At 43.6% G+C, this 19147-nt stretch overlaps 1 protein-coding gene across 1 annotated transcript in view; it reads left to right on the top strand.

Annotated features, from left to right (window-relative positions):
- Positions 1-8190: 8190 nt before the first annotated feature.
- LOC127635450 (phosphatidylinositol transfer protein alpha isoform-like) overlaps positions 8191-19147 on the top strand; it is a 33415-nt gene continuing 22458 nt past the window's right edge. Inside the window, exon 1 of the mRNA XM_052115512.1 lies at positions 8191-8368. Within this exon, the coding sequence (XP_051971472.1) occupies positions 8352-8368 (17 nt within the window). The 5' untranslated portion in view covers positions 8191-8351. The remainder of the gene's footprint in view (positions 8369-19147) is intronic.

The following is a 19147-nucleotide window of genomic DNA, read 5'->3' as shown; positions in this document are numbered from 1 at the left end:
ATAACACCCCTATATGACTCAAAATTCCCTTCTCAGTCCTTTTATTTTGTGCTTGTATACTAAAATAACTTTCTGTGATACTTCAGAGTGTGTTAGGAGTCATTTGGCATTCATATGTCATTGATTGCATGATTAAGTTCCCATGGACCTCTGCAGTGAAATGTTATTTTGAAAGCACAACTTAACTCACACATTTGCCTTATGTAAAAGTCATTTGTGCAGTTTACAGTGCAGTTAACAATGTTGATGATAGCTGACAAGAGGATTTGAACCACGGATTCTATGGAAATGTTTTTGATGTTTTGTTTAATGTATTTATTTCTTTTGTGTTTTCAGATCTAACAGACAACTTTGACAGTGCAACCTTATTTGCATAGGTTGTTATATTAACTTGCATGTCAATGTTGCAGTAGCTTGTTTTTTTTTAAAGTTTTGTTTTCTTTAAAAACCTCCATTTATTGTTCATTGCCATTATTGTTGAGGATTACATATATTCAATAAAATATGAATTTAATTATTGCTAATCTTGCTTTCATTTATTTTTATATAATGCAAATATTGTAATAGTTTCTACAATTTGGATTAAACATACAAAGCATTCAGCAAATCTGAGTTGTTCACATTAAAATGTTAAAACATGAACACAATGTTAAATTTAGGTTGTTAACCCTGAATTTAGTTAAAATTGATTGATTTAATAGATCACAAAATACCAGTCACATCACATTAGCCCTGATCAAGGTGCAAGACACCCTGTCAGTGCCTCTGATTTTGTTTGGCTATGCTGAGTGGAATGTCTTAAAAATGTAGCATAGCTTTAAATGAGAGGCTGTGTATGACATTAGTTGAAAGAGATGTGATGAGCCTTTCCTGAAAGTTATGAATAAGATAAAGAAGGTTCTTACAGGTCAACTGCACTGGTAAGGTGACTTGATGACAAGAAAAAGTCCCAATTGTGAAATATGTAAAGTTAAAATTATGAGAATTAAAGTGGCTTCTAAATTCTAGAAATATAGTTGCAATTACAAGAAAAAGTTTGCAATTGTAAGATATAAACTTGAAATTACCAGAAATAATATCACAACTGTGAGATATAAAATCGTTATTACTAGAAATAGTCAATACTGTGACATATAAAATTGAAATGACCAGAAATAGTCACAACTGCGAGATATAAAATCACATTCACAAGAAATAGTCACAACTGTGAGATATAAAATCACAATTACCAGAAATAGTCACAACTGCAAGATATAATAACACAATCACCAGAAATAGTCACAAGTGCGAGATATAATATCACAATCACCAGAAATAATCACAACTGCGAGATATAATATCACAATTACCAGAAATAGTCACAACTGCGAGATATAATATCACAATCACCAGAAATATTCACAAGTGCGAGATATAATATCACAATCACCAGAAATAGTCACAACTGCGAGATATAAAATCACAATCACCAGAAATATTCACAAGTGCGAGATATAATATCACAATCACCAGAAATAGTCACAACTGCGAGATATAAAATCACAATCACCAGAAATAGTCACAACTGCGAGATATAAAATCACAATCACCAGAAATTGTCACAACTGTGAGATATAAAATCACAATCACCAGAAATAGTCACAACTGCGAGATATAAAATCACAATCACCAGAAATTGTCACAACTGCGAGATATAAAATAACAATCACCAGAAATTGTCACAACTGCGAGATATAATATCACAATCACCAGAAATTGTCACAACTGCGAGATATAATATCACAATCACCAGAAATTGTCACAACTGCAAGATATAAAATCACAATCACCAGAAATTGTCACAACTGCGAGATATAATATCACAATCACCAGAAAACGTCACAACTGCAAGATATAATATCACAATCACCAGAAATAGTCACAACTGCGAGATATAATATCACAATCACCAGAAATAGTCACAACTGCGAGATATAATATCACAATCACCAGAAATAGTCACAACTGCGAGATATAAAATCACAATCACCAGAAATAGTCACAACTGCAAGATATAAAATCACAATCACCAGAAATAGTCACAACTGCGAGATATAAAATAACAATCACCAGAAATTGTCACAACTGCGAGATATAAAATCACAATCACCAGAAATTGTCACAACTGCGAGATATAATATCACAATCACCAGAAATTGTCACAACTGCAAGATATAAAATCATAATCACCAGAAATAGTCACAACTACGAGATATAAAATCACAATCACCAGAAAAAGTCACAACTGCAAGATATAATATCACAATCACCAGAAATAGCCACAAGTGCGAGATATAATATCACAATCACCAGAAATAGTCACAACTGCAAGATATAAAATCACAATCACCAGAAATAGTCACAACTGCGAGATATAAAATAACAATCACCAGAAATTGTCACAACTGCGAGATATAAAATCACAATCACCAGAAATTGTCACAACTGCGAGATATAATATCACAATCACCAGAAATTGTCACAACTGCGAGATATAATATCACAATCACCAGAAATTGTCACAACTGCAAGATATAAAATCATAATCACCAGAAATTGTCACAACTGCGAGATATAAAATCACAATCACCAGAAATTGTCACAACTGCGAGATATAATATCACAATCACCAGAAATTGTCACAACTGCAAGATATAAAATAACAATCACCAGAAATTGTCACAACTGCGAGATATAAAATAACAATCACCAGAAATTGTCACAACTGCGAGATATAAAATCACAATCACCAGAAATTGTCACAACTACGAGATATAATATCACAATCACCAGAAATTGTCACAACTGCAAGATATAAAATCACAATCACCAGAAATTGTCACAACTGCGAGATATAATATCACAATCACCAGAAAACGTCACAACTGCGAGATATAATATCACAATCACCAGAAATAGTCACAACTGCGAGATATACTATCACAATCACCAGAAATAGTCACAACTGTGAGATATAATATCACAATCACCAGAAATAGTCACAACTGCGAGATATAAAATAACAATCACCAGAAATTGTCACAACTGCGAGATATAAAATCACAATCACCAGAAATAGTCACAACTGCGAGATATAAAATCACAATCACCAGAAATAGTCACAACTGCGAGATATAAAATAACAATCACCAGAAATTGTCACAACTGCGAGATATAAAATCACAATCACCAGAAATTGTCACAACTGCGAGATATAATATCACAATCACCAGAAATTGTCACAACTGCAAGATATAAAATCATAATCACCAGAAATAGTCACAACTGCGAGATATAAAATCACAATCACCAGAAAAAGTCACAACTGCAAGATATAATATCACAATCACCAGAAATAGTCACAAGTGCGAGATATAATATCACAATCACCAGAAATAGTCACAACTGCAAGATATAAAATCACAATCACCAGAAATAGTCACAACTGCGAGATATAAAATAACAATCACCAGAAATTGTCACAACTGCAAGATATAAAATCACAATCACCAGAAATAGTCACAACTGCGAGATATAAAATCACAATCACCAGAAAAAGTCACAACTGCAAGATATAATATCACAATCACCAGAAAAAGTCACAAGTGCGAGATATAATATCACAATCACCAGAAATAGTCACAACTGCAAGATATAAAATCACAATCACCAGAAATAGTCACAACTGCGAGATATAAAATAACAATCACCAGAAATTGTCACAACTGCAAGATATAAAATCACAATCACCAGAAATTGTCACAACTGCGAGATATAATATCACAATCACCAGAAATGGTCACAACTGCAAGATATAAAATCACAATCACCAGAAATTGTCACAACTGCGAGATATAATATCACAATCACCAGAAATTGTCACAACTGCAAGATATAAAATAACAATCACCAGAAATTGTCACAACTGCAAGATATAAAATCACAATCACCAGAAATTGTCACAACTGCAAGATATAAAATCACAATCACCAGAAATAGTCACAACTGCGAGATATAAAATAACAATCACCAGAAATTGTCACAACTGCGAGATATAATATCACAATCACCAGAAATATTCACAAGTGCGAGATATATCACAATCACCAGAAATAGTCACAACTGCGAGATATAAAATCACAATCACCAGAAATAGTCACAACTGCGAGATATAAAATCACAATCACCAGAAATTGTCACAACTGCGAGATATAAAATAACAATCACCAGCAATTGTCACAACTGCGAGATATAAAATCACAATCACCAGAAATTGTCACAACTGCGAGATATAAAATCACAATCACCAGAAATAGTCACAACTGCGAGATATAAAATCACAATCACCAGAAATTGTCACAACTGCGAGATATAAAATAACAATCACCAGAAATTGTCACAACTGCGAGATATAAAATCACAATCACCAGAAATTGTCACAACTGCGAGATATAATATCACAATCACCAGAAAACGTCACAACTGCGAGATATAATATCACAATCACCAGAAATAGTCACAACTGCAAGATATAATATCACAATTACCAGAAATAAATTTACAACTGCGAGATATAAAACGTCTAGGTTACGTATGTAACCTCCGTTCCCTGATGGAGGGAACGAGATGTTGTGTCGAAGAATCGACACTAGGGGTCTCTCTTGAGCGCCGAATATGCCTCTGATCTATGAAAAAAGGCCAATGAGAAGTTGGCAGACAGTATTCTGTCAGAACCCGTACATACGGGTATAAAGGCGCGGAAGTACGTCTAGTTCATTCAGGATTTTTTTGAGGAGCCGAAAATGGTCTGACCACAATAGTGGCTCGGCTCAGCAACGTGGCCGGGAGGGAACGGAGGTTACATACGTAACCTAGACATTCCCCGTCTGTCGCTCACTTCGACGCTGTGTCCACCAAAGCAGACAAAGAGCTGCTCAGAACGTCTAAAGCTCTGCATGCGGTCCAAGTTGTTATGCAAAGCATGTACCGAACACAGCAACGGAGGGGCTGGGTCTGCCTCCTCCCGAGGCAGTGCTTGCAGGTTCACTATTTGGTCTCTGAAGGGAGTCGTAGGAACCTTGGGCACATTGCCCTGCCGCGGTCTTAGGATCACATGAGTGTCTGCCGGACCGAGAGGACCACCGGTTGCCGGGGATGTGAGTGGCACGCAGCAACTTGAGTCGCTCCAAAGGAGGAGACGACGGGCGAGTTGTGACATGTGGCAGGAGCGTACGCCGCCTTGGCGATTTATGTATGCTACCGCGGTGGTGCTGTCTTACCTGATCAAGATGTGTTTATCCCAAACTAATGGGAGAAACCTCTGCATGGCAAAGAATACTGTCAACAACTCTAAGCAATTGATGTGTCAGCACAGCGGGGCCCCTTTCCAATGGCCTGCGGCTGCGTGCCCATTGCACACGGCGCCCCGACCCAATTTGGAGGCGTCGGTCGTGACCAGGATGCGTCGGGACACCTGCTGCAAGGGGACTCCTGCCCGTAGAAAGCGGAGGTCTGTCCAGGGTCTGAATGTTTGGCGGCAGGCGGGGCTGACCATCCCACGGTGCATGCCACTGTGCCATGCTCGTCTCTAAATTTTTTAAACAGACTGCTGTGCCCGGCCTGAAGGCAGCGAGGCATTCCAACACTGACTGCGTGCGCTCGTTGGCCCTGATTCCAGCTATGGAATCGCCGTGTACCTGTGGGCCCCTCCACTGTCAGGTGTAGTGTGTGCGGATGAGCACGTGGCTTTGTGACGTGTGGAGAGGGGTGCAGACCTCCATGCAGACGTCAGCTCATCATGCACATCCGGGAAAAACGTCACCGGTGGGGCACGGCTGTGAGCGACGCGGAGCCCCCAGGAAGCAGTCATCCAACCGCGACGACTGTGGGGAGGACGGAGGGTTCCAGTCCATCCCCACGCTGGACTGGAACATCTGTGCATCAGCGCTCTACGATGCAGCAGCGAGCTCATCCACCTCGAGCTCTAGAGGATAGGCAGGCTGGCTGTATGGCGAGCCGCTGTTGCCTCGAGCAACCGGGGGGCGGGTGGTCCGAGGGGGCATACCTGGCGGAGCTGCACCCGCTGCCATCCCCAGATCGCCTCCATCATGATGGCGTGCTTTCTGTTGAAAGTGAGCCGCGACCGCAACGTTGCCATGGTCATGTTCTCGCAGTGAGAACATGAACCATCCACAAACGCTGCCTCGGTGTGATCGCAACCCAGACACACGAGACAACGCCTGTGGCCATCTGAAGCGGAGAGCACTCTACCGCATCCAGGAACTACACAGGGGCGGAAGGGCATCTTTATAAAGACGCGTCCTGAAAAGGATGTTCAACGTCGCTGCGTATTGCTCTTTTAGAGGAAAGTACTCTTTTACTGAGAAAATCACTCTTTTAACAATAAACTCTTTTAAGTTTTGTGCTGTTGAAGTGCCCAGGGGCAAACTGCACTGCCGTGCAGAGAAGGAGAAAGCGCTGAAGTGCGCTGTACATCCAACAGCAGAATCAGCTCAGAGGAAGAGGAACAGGTGTGTGACTCACAGCTCACTGCATACACGACCATCGGCTCTGAAGAAAATTTCTGAATGAACTAGACGTATTTCCCCGCCTTTATTCCCGTATGTCTGGGGGCGGGGTATGCAAATACTGTCTGCCAACTTCTCATTGGCCTTTTTTCATAGATCAGAGGCATATTCGGCGCTCAAGAGAGACCCCTAGTGTCGGTTCTTTGACACAACGTCGAAGTGAGAGGCAGACAGGGAATCGCAGTAACCAGAAATAGTCACAACTGCGAGATATAATATATAATATCACAATCACCAGAAATAAAGTTACAACTGCAAGATATAAAATCACTATTAGCAGAAATAAAGTCAAAACTGCGAGATATAAAATCACAATCACCAGAAATAATATCACAACTGTGAGATATAAAATTTAAATGACCAGAAATAGTCACAACTGCGAGATATAAAACTTGCAATTGTAAGATATAAAATTGAAATGACCAGAAATAGTCAAAACTGCGACATATAAAATCACAATCATAAAGTCAAAATTGCCAAAAATATATTTGCAGTTACGTAAAAAGTCGCAATTGCAAGACATGACACCCCTATATGACTCAAAATTCCCTTTTCAGTCCTTTTATTTTCTGCTTGTATACTAAAATAACTTTCTGTGATACTTCAGAGTGTGTTAGGAGTCATTTGGCATTCATTGATTGCATGATTAAGTTCCCATGGACCTCTACAGTGAAATGTTATTTTGAAAGCACAACTTAACTCACACATTTGCCTTTTTGTAAAAGCCTTTTGTTCAGTTTACAGTGCAGTTAACAGTTATGATATTTGACGAGTGAGGATTGGAACCTAGATAAAGTTGAAGTTACAAGAAATAAAAGTTGAAGTTACAAGAAATAAAGTCACAGTTATGAGATATAAAGTTACAATTGTGAGAAATAAAGTGCAACTGAAAAATATAAAGTCGAAATTATGAGAAATTAAGTTTAAATGAAAAGAAATAAACTCAAAATTGCAAGATATCACGTTACAATTCTAAAATATAAAGTCAGTTATCATTTTATTTTGTATTTTGTATTTTTCTTTACATGTTGGGATCATGACACAAGTTAGGCCTCTGGTACCGAGAGTAAACAAAAGTCCTGTATGCTGATCTGGCTCAGAAACATTATAACTAATCACTAGAATCAGACCACACAGAGACCCTGTATTCAGTTGTGCAATGTGTGCTTTGAGAAATGGCACAGTGGTAGAGATAATAATGTAAATACAGGAAAATAATCGGCTGGTGGGATCTGAATACAGATGAGCTATACAGATGAGCTATAAATAGAGTGCACCGATTTATTGTTATGTAATTCCTGGCAGATTGGTTCAGACAATTCAACCTGACTGAAATAGAGATCTTAAATGAGCCTGAGGTTATGAGGCAGCCGAATCAACAATATGACCAGCAGCTGCTTCATCGCAAAAGCGCCCACATCAGACCATCCATCCGAGGTCATCCCCGTTTTTTAAAAGACATTAAAGCTGCCCACGATCCACCCCTCCCCCATGACGTCACGACTCCCATATCACGGCAGGCACCACGGTTGTCGTTAACGCCCCCCTCGGCCCTGATCAGGAAGTGAATCTGTGGGAAATAGAAAAACGGTCCGTAGAATGACATAGAAGAGGGTGAGGTGGGGTAGATCGAGACACTGGGACTAACGGAGGATTCGCCACCAATTTGGATTCATCCAGGTGCATAAGGACGTAATCTTGGGACCGCAAAGAGCACCGGAGAAAATGCTTATTAAAGAATTGTAAGTACAGCCGTTTTTTTTATTATCGGGTTGTGATGGGAGCATCCACTGTCTGTCCATGCAGCGCAGGTACCACGACCGCATCTCACCGCCAGAGGCCATGACTTGACTTAATGTCAGTTTACATTTGAAAGCCCTTGATCGTAGTTATTTTTGATGTAGCCTGTTTAATAAATATGGATTGATGCATATTTATTATTTTAAAGGATGAAACCATTCTTTAGGTGGGCCTAAAAAGCACTTTATTTTTAATTAAAATGTAATTTTGGATGATATTGTAACGTTTTGCTCAGATTTCTATCAATTAATCGCCCCGGTGTTTTAAAGTGCGATTTTTTTTTTAAATCCGAAAGCCTCTCGAGCCAATCTCGTGCTGTTATTGATACGCTGGTGAAGGTGAAACGGACCGAATTTAGCACACCGCGTTCCTATATTAAATGGCGCCCATTTATACCAATACTTTCAAATATATCCCATTCATTCATCAATATGTGTCAATGCTTTATGGTGAATTTTCGACAAACTGGCGGGCGCTTTTCGCAACAACTGTTTCGGTTCACCATGCGCGTGGAATTCGAGTGGCAGTTGCTTTGAACTATGACTTGATATTATAGCCTACTCCAAACATCACCCCCATAGTAAGGTTATATATTAATAACCTTACTATGAACACATACACAGAAGCCACCATCAGAAATGTCATTGCCGAGAACCCTGAGGCTGTCTGATCATGCTCAATAGTTAAACACCATATAGGCTAAAAAAACACATTTTAACGAAATAGGACAACATTATTTTACATCGGAGCTAAGCTCAGAATAGGACACTTGGCGTTTCTTATGTAACATCTGCCCTTCGTAAATCACCTATTTTATTTATTTAATTCCACGCAAACGCCGTCGAGGTGTCTTCTCGCGCAGAAATGCGCACTCACGAGTCTTCCGAATGACTCAGAGCCGAATCTCTTTCACGCGACGCTTCTTGCAAGGACGCGCACGCGCTGCTGGCGCATCATCACCGTCATATTACCTCACACTCATCGTCGTCACACATGTCTCTCTGACGTCATTATAGACGACGTCATAGAGATTTTGAGGAATAGAGAGGACACCGCAGTTAACGAGGTAACGAATCAAAACAATCAAGTACACCTCCACCAATATTTTTACCATGATCAATGGAAACAATGCTTCACCCTTTCAACATCATGTGTTTTTATCAGAACATTTTTAACCTGTGCTTTATAACATCTAAATGATCTGGTTTAATTAAAGTAAAAATTATTATTTATAATATATATATATATATACACATACACTGATCAGCCACATCATTAAAACAACTGACAGGTGAAGTGAATAACATTTATTATCTCGTTACAATGGCACCTGTCAAGGGGTGGGATATATTAGGCAAAATGGGCAAGTGTTAGGATCTGAGCGACTGTGACAAGGGCCAAATTGTGATGATTAGACGACTGGGTCAGCATCTCAAAAACGGCAGGTCTTGTGGGGTGTTCCCAATAGGCAGTGGTTACCAAAAGTGGCTTAAGGAAGGGCAACCCAAGGCTCATTGATGCATGTGGGGAGCGAAGGCTAGTCCGTCTGATCCGATCCCACAGAAGAGCTACTCTAGCACAAATTGCTGAAAAACTTAATTCTGGCCATGATAGAAAGGTGTCAGAACACACAGTGTTCTTGCTGCGTATGGGGCTGCGTAGCCACAGACCAGTCAGAGTGCCCATGCTGACCCCTGTCCACCGCCAAAAGCGCCTACAATGGGCATGTGAACGTCAGAACTGGACTATGGAGCTATGGAAGAAGGTGGCCTGGTCTGATGAATCACGTTTTCTTTTAGATCACATCGTGGATGGCAGCAGAATGCACCATGGGAAGAAGGCAGGCCGGCAGAGGCAGTGTGATGCTCTGGGCAATGTTCTGCTTGGAGACCTTGGGTCCTGGCATTCATTACTTTGATACGTACCACCTACCTTAAGATTGTTGCAGACTATGTAGATGCCTTCATGACACAGGTATTCCCTGATGGAGGCCTCTTAGACCAGGTTAATGCGCCCTGCAACACCTTCAAAAATTGTTCAAGAATGGTTTGAGGAACATTACAAAGAGTTCAAGGTGTTAAATTGGTCTCCAAATTCTACAGATCTCAATTTGATTGAGCATCTTTGGGATGTGCTGAACCATCTATGGAGGCCCCACCTCTCAACTTACAGGACTTAAAGGATCTGCTGCTAACGTTTTGGTGCTAGATACCACAGGACACCTTCAGAGCCTTGGCGAGTCAGAGCTGTTTCGGTGGCACGTGAGGGACCTACATGATATTAGGCAGATGGTTTTAATTTTGTGGCTGATCGGAGTACAGGGGTGGACTGGGAAGAGAAATCGGCTCTGGACTGGGGTGGTGTCGCTGTCCTGTCTGCATATCCTATTTTTCAGTGCCGTTTTGTGGCCTGTTTCAGCTGTATCTCGCCCGTTCTGCGTCGTTCGGCCCCGTTTCGTGGCCAGCCCATCGGGAAAAGTCCCAGTTATTCCTATGGCTGTCCACCTCTATCATATATATTGTTGAATAAACCTGAATACATTAGGTTACACAAGCAAAACAAATGTTAAGGGTTAGATTAGTTATAAATACACCTTTTACAGTGTATTAACCCATTATTATATGCATTATTAAAGGGATAGTTCACCAAAAAATTTCAATTCTCTCATCGTTTACGCACCCTCATGCCATCCCAGATGTGTATGACTTTCTTTCATCTGCTGAAGACAAACAAAGATTTTTAAGAAGATTATTTCAGCTCGATAGGTCCTCACAATGCAAGTGATTTGTGTTCAAAAAAGCAAATAAAGGCAGCATAAATGTTATCCATAAGGCTCCATTGGTTTAATTAACATCTTCAAAAGTGGTATGATAGGTGTGGGTGAGAAACAGATCAATATTTAAGTCCTTTATACTATAAATTCTTCTCCATGCCCATTAGGTGGCAATATGCATGAAGACTGTAAATCGTCAATAACAAAAGAAGAAGAATGTGAAAGTGGAGATTGATAGTAAAAAATGACTTATATGTCATTTCAGCTGCCTTTATGTGCTTTTGGAGCTTCAAAATTTTGATCAGCATTCACTTGCATTGTTTGGACATACAGAGCTGAGATATTCCTCTAAAAATCTTCATTTGTGTTCTGCAGAACAAAAAAACATAACAATCTATCATGTGTCACCACATTATGTGTGATTCCATTAAACATCAACAGGAAAATATGACATTATTAACTTATTAATCTCAGAACGAATGCATTACTTTTCCCTCAGTTAATCAAGTAGGGAAGTTGACCATTCTCCGTATTGAATTTCAGAATCTATTTGTAAACTTGACTTTCTTGTTACTGAAACAATAAGTAAAGCCTGACCTATACAGTGAAATGCATCCATGCGGGCAAAGACATTTATAATGCACAAAGTAGCCTGGGTGTCATGAAAGCAGAATACATGAGACACCAAATCTACAGTGGTGACCAATCAGGACACGGGCAGCCCTCAAGAGGGCAAGTTGACTCGGGCTATTAGCAGCTGCTAACAGCAAATAGTAAAACACACCTGAGCAACCACAGCAACTGATATATGGTGAGACTACACTCACAGACCCGGGCTATTTGTCTAACTTTTTACTCTTTAGGGCATTGTAACAATGGAGCCATTAAAAAGCCTGTGATAGGCATTTCAGCCAAATTCAAATAGTGCAACGAATATGAAAACAATCTATAAAACAGCAAAAAGGAAGAAGGTTACATACAAAAATATCAAACCGTTGTTTTGGCAAACACATGTAATTAATAGCTTAGCTGGAATGAAACACTGTAGTGGTGTTGTCTTACTCCTGAGACGTATTGATTATATATGCAGGTGGCACAGAGCATGGCTCGCTGCCAGCTACCATCGAGAAACAGTACACAGATATTGGAGAAGCTCTTAACAGGGAATAGCTTTTAAAGGTTTGCTAATATAAACAGATTCCTTACATATTATCAAACTTAGTTTAGAAATAAACATAATTATATTTAATAAATATAATAACATTTGTTCAAGAGACACGTCCAAAAATGTCTTAATTCAAGGATTCAGAATTGCATTAATGTGTCTTACATTCTTGAAATGTGTGTCACATTTATGTTAAAGAAATGTTCTGGGATCAATAGAAGTTAAGCTCAGTGGAAAACATTTGGGTCATAATGTTGATTACCACAAAAATGTATTTCGACATGTTCATCCATTTCTTTACAAAAATTCAAAAATCAAGGTTACTGTTACATTCCCGTGTTGTCTGCCCCGTGTTTTCTGTTTCACTCTTCACTGATCATATTCCATTTCATGTTTTCCTTGTTGTCTGCCCCGTGTTTCACTTGTCTGTCTAAAAACTACACTTCCCACAATTCCCTGATCTCATCACTGCCATCATTGCATCATTGTTCTCACCTGTGTCTGGTTTAGTCTTCATTGTGTCTGTGTATTTAAACTCTGTTGTTTTCCTTTTTCCTTGTTGTTCGTTGTATGGTTTCTTGTCGTGCCTTTGCCCTTGTTTCTTGCCCTTTGTGTTTGTTCTTCCAGCTGTGTGTTCTATTTGTGTTAAAGTTAAGTTTTTCCCATCGTGGACTTTTCTTTGTGTTTACTTATTTGTTATTTATAAAATAAACCGCTTTTGGATCCAAACCACCTGTCTGCCTTCTCCTGCTTCCCACATCCATAACAGTTACAGTGAGGCACTTACAATATATGGAAGCATATGGTAGCAATATTCAATTTGACATTTAATGTGCAAAATGACAATGCAATATGTAAAATGGCAATGCATTCTGTATTTAAATTTACATTTTACATTACCATTCTAGCAACGTTTGGTGCAAAATGAAAATGAAATTACATAATTTACATTTGCCATTTCATACACTCGTTTTAATATGCATTATTGAAACGCTTTATAAGTTGCAAAATGAAAATGTATTACAGAAATTATTAGATATGTGTAACATGTTCAAGCAAAAACTGTGGCAAAATGATCATTCAAATTTTATTTTTCTTAATTGCATTTACACTCACAGTCAAGACACTTGCGATTGCTTTTTCATTAAATGTCCCGTAATGAATGTAGCAAAATTCAATGTGCACATTGAAAATGCATTCCGAGCCGATCCTGCCCCGCCCTGTCAATCACTGCATCAAGGCGGGGCTCGGCAACAGGTAAACATAACATGTTATGGCTATGTTACCTGTTTTGAGCTTACAGTCTATGGTTTTGAGGTGTTGGAAAAATGGCGGCGGCAGAGCTAATACGAGCGTTAAATTCACTAGCAGATGAAGTGGAGTGTGAACAGAAACGACTCGGTTACTAGCGTAACCTCGATTCCCTGAGAGGAGGGAACGAGTATTGCGTAAGTAGCTTATGCTATGGGAAAACTCAGTTTCTCGAGAAATATTGAAGTCTTTATGTAAAACGCATTGCAGCTGCACAGCAGACAGCGATGAGCGAGGCAGCTCGGTCATTGGCTGTGCCGCGGCAACTGCTCGAACCAATGACGGGGCGACTCTGAACGCGCGACCAATGGGCGCGCGCCTCGCGTTCGCGCGCTCAGAGCCTGCCGAAATTAGCATAGGCAGGCTATATAATGGGCACCCCGTCATGCGAGTTCCTTTAGGTTCAATCGACTGAAGCGAACTGACCAAGCACAAGCACGGCAGCTTACGCAATACTCGTTCCCTCCTCTCAGGGAACCGAGGTTACGCTAGTAACCGAGTCGTTCCCTATCGAGAGGTCTCTCCTATTGCGTAAGTAGCTTACGCTATGGGAACACCATGTAAAACGCCGTGCGTGCTGACTTCGCTCTATAAAACCAGAGGCAGGTGCCTGAGCTTTAAAGCAAAGTGATTATTCCCGAGCCGACCAGCGGCGAGCTATATACTGGGATATTACAGAGCGTCCTTGCCCAAGGCGGGGCTCTTTGTACAAACACAAGCACACATCTTATGTACTGAGCTTTTTATGTACTGGTACGCATAATAAATCCTCTAAGTCGGTCAGAGACGGACCTTATAAGGGAGGAGGTGATGCCCAGCATACACACACTCTATTCCATTCTATAGTCAGGCTGATAGAATGTTGGAATGCAATGAGGGGACCTGTAGGTTATAAAACCTGATAAATGTCGAAGGCGAGGCCCAGCCTGCCGCCACACAAATATCTTCAATGGGTATCCCACTCGACCACGCCCACGAGGAGGCCATGCTCCTCGTAGAGTGAGCTCTGATGCCTAAGGGGCATTGAAGGCCCTTGGCTTCATAAGCCAGCGCTATAGCATCCACTATCCAGCGCGATATTCTTTGCTTTGAGACAGCGAGACCCTTAGTTTGGCCGCCAAAGCATCACGAATAATTGTTCCGTCTGTCTGAACAGGGCAGAGCGTTCCAAATATACTCTGGCGCCCTGACCGGGCAGAGTAAATTTGCGTCGCCTTCGATCTGCTGGGGACGATAAGCTGCCAGAGATATCACCTGTGCTCTGAAGGGTGTAGAGAGCACTTTAGGAATATACCCGTGCTTTGGCCTAAGGACAACTCTGCAGTTGTTAGGTCCAAATTCCAGGCAAGCAGCTTGATGACAGCGCGTGCAGGTCAGCCCACTCTTTTAACTGAAGCGGCGCCAGCAGAGCGCGGTTTTGGCGAGAGCTGCTTAAGGTGCACGGTTCGGAGAGGTTCGAGCGGGGCACCCTTGAGTGCGTCCAGGACCGTGGCCAGGTCCCAGATCGGCACCGAAGGTGGGCGAGGAGGGTTCATCCTCCTAAGCCTCTTAGGAAGCGAACGATCAGATCGTTTTCCCTAATGAATGTCCTTTATCAGGATTGTGTGGCGCCGCTATGGCAGCCACATAGACTTTGGCGTGGAGGGTGTGCGGCCCGCCTCCAGCAGCTCCTGCAAAAGGCGAGTACACTTGGTATCTCGCGCGTTTTGGGGTTCAAACTCTTGGTATCACACCAGTCACTGAACACTTTCCACTTTCGGGCATACAAGCGCCTCGTAGAGGCTCGCGCCTCAGTAATGGTTCTCAAAACTCCACTGGGGAGGTTCTCGGGAACCCGTTGAGGGGCCATGCATGGAGGGCCCACAGATCGGGGCGGGGATGAAGAATCATCCCGCTGGCCTGTCCGAGGAGGTCTTGCCTCAGCGGAATCGGCCATGGGGCAGATTGCATCATCTGTATCAGTTCTGGAAACCACGTCTGGTTTTTCCAGAGTGGGGCTACCAGGAGCACTGCACATTTCACCTCCCTGATCCGACTGATGACCTGAGGTAGCATCGCGATCGGGGAAAAGCATACAAGGGGCGGCTCGGCCAAACTTGGGCGGCAGCGTCCGTGCTTTTGAGAAGAAGAGAGGGCAGTCTGGCGTTTTCCTTGGAGGCGAAGAGGTCGACCTCTGCCTCGCCAAAGGTTTGCCATAATCACTGAACCGTCAGAGGGTGGAGAGACCATTCTCCTGGGAGAACCTTGTCTCTGGATAGCATGTCCGCTCCTTGGTTCAGGACACCTGGCACGTCGCTGCCCTTAGCGGCGCAGGTGGTGTTGTGACCATAGGATGAGCTCCCTGGCCATAGAGTGCAGGGAGCTCGACCTGAGTCCACCTTGGCGATTTATATCATGAAACTACCGTCATGTTGTCCGTTCGGACCAGGGCGTGTTCGTTTTAGGTACGGAAGCAGGGCTCTGAGAGCCAAGGCGACCGCTTTCATTTCCAGACAGTTTATGTGTAGGCGCTTTTCGGGTTTGACCAAAACCGGAGACAGGCCTGCCCTCGTAAAGAGCCCCCATCCTATTTTGGAGGCATCTGTCATGATCATTTTTCTCCGCGTACTCACGCCCAGACTCACGCCGGTTTGATACCAGTTGATGGCTTTCCAGGGCGTCAGGGCTTTTATACAGCCGTGATTCGCTCTGATCAAAAAGTGGCCCGAGCGCCATGCGTGAGTGGGGACCACGGCTCTTGAGCCAGCGCTGGAGAGGGCGCATGTGCAACAATCCTAGCTGGAGTACAGCTGATGCCGAGGCCATGAGACCGAGCATTCTTTGAAATCGTTTGACGAGGCGTGCGCGCCGTTCTGAACGATGTTGCAAGGCGTCGAATAGAAGCGCGCTCTGATGAGAGGCGCTGTCATCTGCACTGAGTCTAGCACTATTCCCAGAAAAGAGATATTCTGGCTGGGGATATGCAGCTCTTTGCAAAATTGATTCTCAGACCCAGGCATTCTAGATGGCTGATAATCCAAGATCTGTGCGTCATTAACTGGTCCTCTGATTGTGCTATGATTAGCCAATCGTCGAGGTAATTCAGTATTCGCACTCCCGCTGTCTCAGGGGAAAGTGCAGCGTCCATACATTTCAGTGAATGTGCGGGGGCCAATGATAGGCGAATGGTAGTACTGTGTACTGGTATGACTGTCCCTCAGCGAATCTCAGAAAGGGCCTGTGATGAGGCTGCTATCGAATGTGAAAGTAAGCGTCTTTCAAATCCACTGATAGAAACCAATCCCGGGCGAACTTGCGCGAGGATATGTTTGGTTGTTAACATTCTGAGCGAGCGAATCATTAAAGCTTTGTTCAGATGTCTGAGATCCAGGATGGAGCGAAGGCCACCGTCCTTTTCGGGCGAGAAAATAGCGGCTGTAAAAACCTGCCTCGGCTCAAAGAGGGAGGAACAGTTTCTATAGCGCCCTTCTCTATCAGTTTGAGCACCTCGGTGCGTAGAACATGTGACACATCTTTTCTCACTTTAGTCTCGACCACCGCTGAAAAGCGGGGTGGTCTCTTGGCGAACTGAAGTGAGTATCCGTGTTTTATTATGTTCAAAACCCATTTAGGCATGTCGGGATTTTTCCCAGGCTTCTGCTCGCACAGATATGGGCTGAATGCTGGCTGGGGCGTGTCGCAGTGGCGTATGGGCCCCACCGGCAAATCGCTTTGTGCTAACACAGAGTCTACGGCTCTCAGAGCGCAGGTGGCGCTGAGCAGCCGTATTGAGTGCCGAGTGCAGGGGTGCGTGTGAGAGTACAGGCGCGTGCGCTATCTCCGAGATGCTCACAGCATGAGTCGGAGAGATGCTTGAAACTGTATGAACAGTGTTTTGGGGTGGGGGTGCATACATCATAATAGACACGCGCGCCACATTCATAAAGCTTTCGCATTTAGCGGGGAGTTTCTTTGCTTTCGCGCATTGCATCTGTGATGCTTGCGGCATGAAATAGAGAGCTGTTTGAAACTGTATGGGTAGCTGTGTGTAGGGGTGCGTGCAGTACAGCAGGCACGCGCTACACTTATAGTATTTCCGTTTTTACTGGGGAAGTGTTTATAACTGTGGGAACAGTGCTTGTGTGTAGTGGTGCATACATGACAATAGGCACACGATCTACATTTTTGGGACATCCAGCCTGAACTGGGGAGGTATTTGGCACTGTTTGGACAGTATTGATATGTGGGAATCGCACTTTAGTGTGGACATGTGAACCCTTAGTGACACAGGCAGAAAATGACTCTTTTAAGTGATTTCTGTGTGTCGCCGTAAAACGGCGTTTGATTGCAGGTGGCGAGTTTTATGACTGGCCCATTGACTGCTGTATAGACATTTCCAGCCGCCTGTAAGGGGACTGGGTAATGTTTTAGATGTTTGAGAGAGCGGTCCGGCTTTGCGAGACACGTACTCTCTCTTTTTCTTCCTGTTGCTAGGAAGACTTACGAGGCTCCGTGTTCAGAGTGATTCTGGGCGAGGACCTCGTTGCTTCGTCGCGGCTTTCTTCGGCCAGCGGAGCAGCGGCGTCGGCGTCCTTTTCAGGTCTGCTCTTCGGCTGGGAGGCGGGCGGCTCTGCCCTGGCTCGCTGCTGCTGCTGGGGCGGTTTCTGAGGCGAGCTGGGCGCTTGGGCAGGAAGTGATGCATAGCTTGCGAATCCTTCCGAGCCTCAGTGAAGCGCTCAGTGAATTCTCTCACCGCCTGGTCGAACAGGCGCTTGGAGTGACAGGCGGCGTCAAGAAATGGTGCCTTATCAGCGTCCTTCATCTCCGTTAGCGTTAGCCACAGATGGCGCTCAAGGGCGGTCAAATTAGCCATGGCCCGGCTGATGGATTGGGCGGTGGCCTTTGTGGCTCGCAGGGCTACGTCCGTAGCGCTGCGCGGGTCCTGAAAGCCTCGGGTTCAGGTCCAGACTCGTCCATGGTGCGGAGGAGTTTGGCCTGAAAAACATGTAGGACCGCCATCGAATGCAGCGCTGGCGCAGCTTGGCGGCGGCGGCGTATGCGCGACCGGCGAGAGCTGAGGTGGTTCTGCAGGGCTCGAGGGGTGAAGCTCTGGCCTTCCATCCAGCGGTGGAGGGTGGGCATAGATGGTTGGCCACGGTCTCCTCGAGGCGGAGTTGCCTCGTAGCCTCTTTCTCTCGCCGTCCACTGAGGAGGCGAGGAAGAAAAAGAAGGCTTTAGGCGAGCAGAGTCGCGGGGCTTTCCACGACTTTGTGAGCTCGTCGTGGACCTCAGGGAAGAAAGGAGAGGGTCTCTGTCGGGGGCCTGCTGGTTCCCTGCAGGAACCACTCGTCCAGCCGGCTCGCGGCGGGTTCTTCCAGGGAAGACCAGTCGAGCCGAGGTCTTCCACGGCTTTTGACAGGATACTGGGACGATTTCGAGTCCATGCTGGTGCCAGCGCTCGTGTCGCTGATGTCGATGGCGCGGGTCGAACGA

Source organism: Xyrauchen texanus, chromosome 43, assembly GCF_025860055.1.
Source record: "Xyrauchen texanus isolate HMW12.3.18 chromosome 43, RBS_HiC_50CHRs, whole genome shotgun sequence".
Taxonomy (NCBI): Eukaryota; Metazoa; Chordata; class Actinopteri; order Cypriniformes; family Catostomidae; genus Xyrauchen; species Xyrauchen texanus.
Note: the sequence above shows the minus strand (reverse complement) of the source record. Positions and strands in the feature narration are given on the sequence as shown.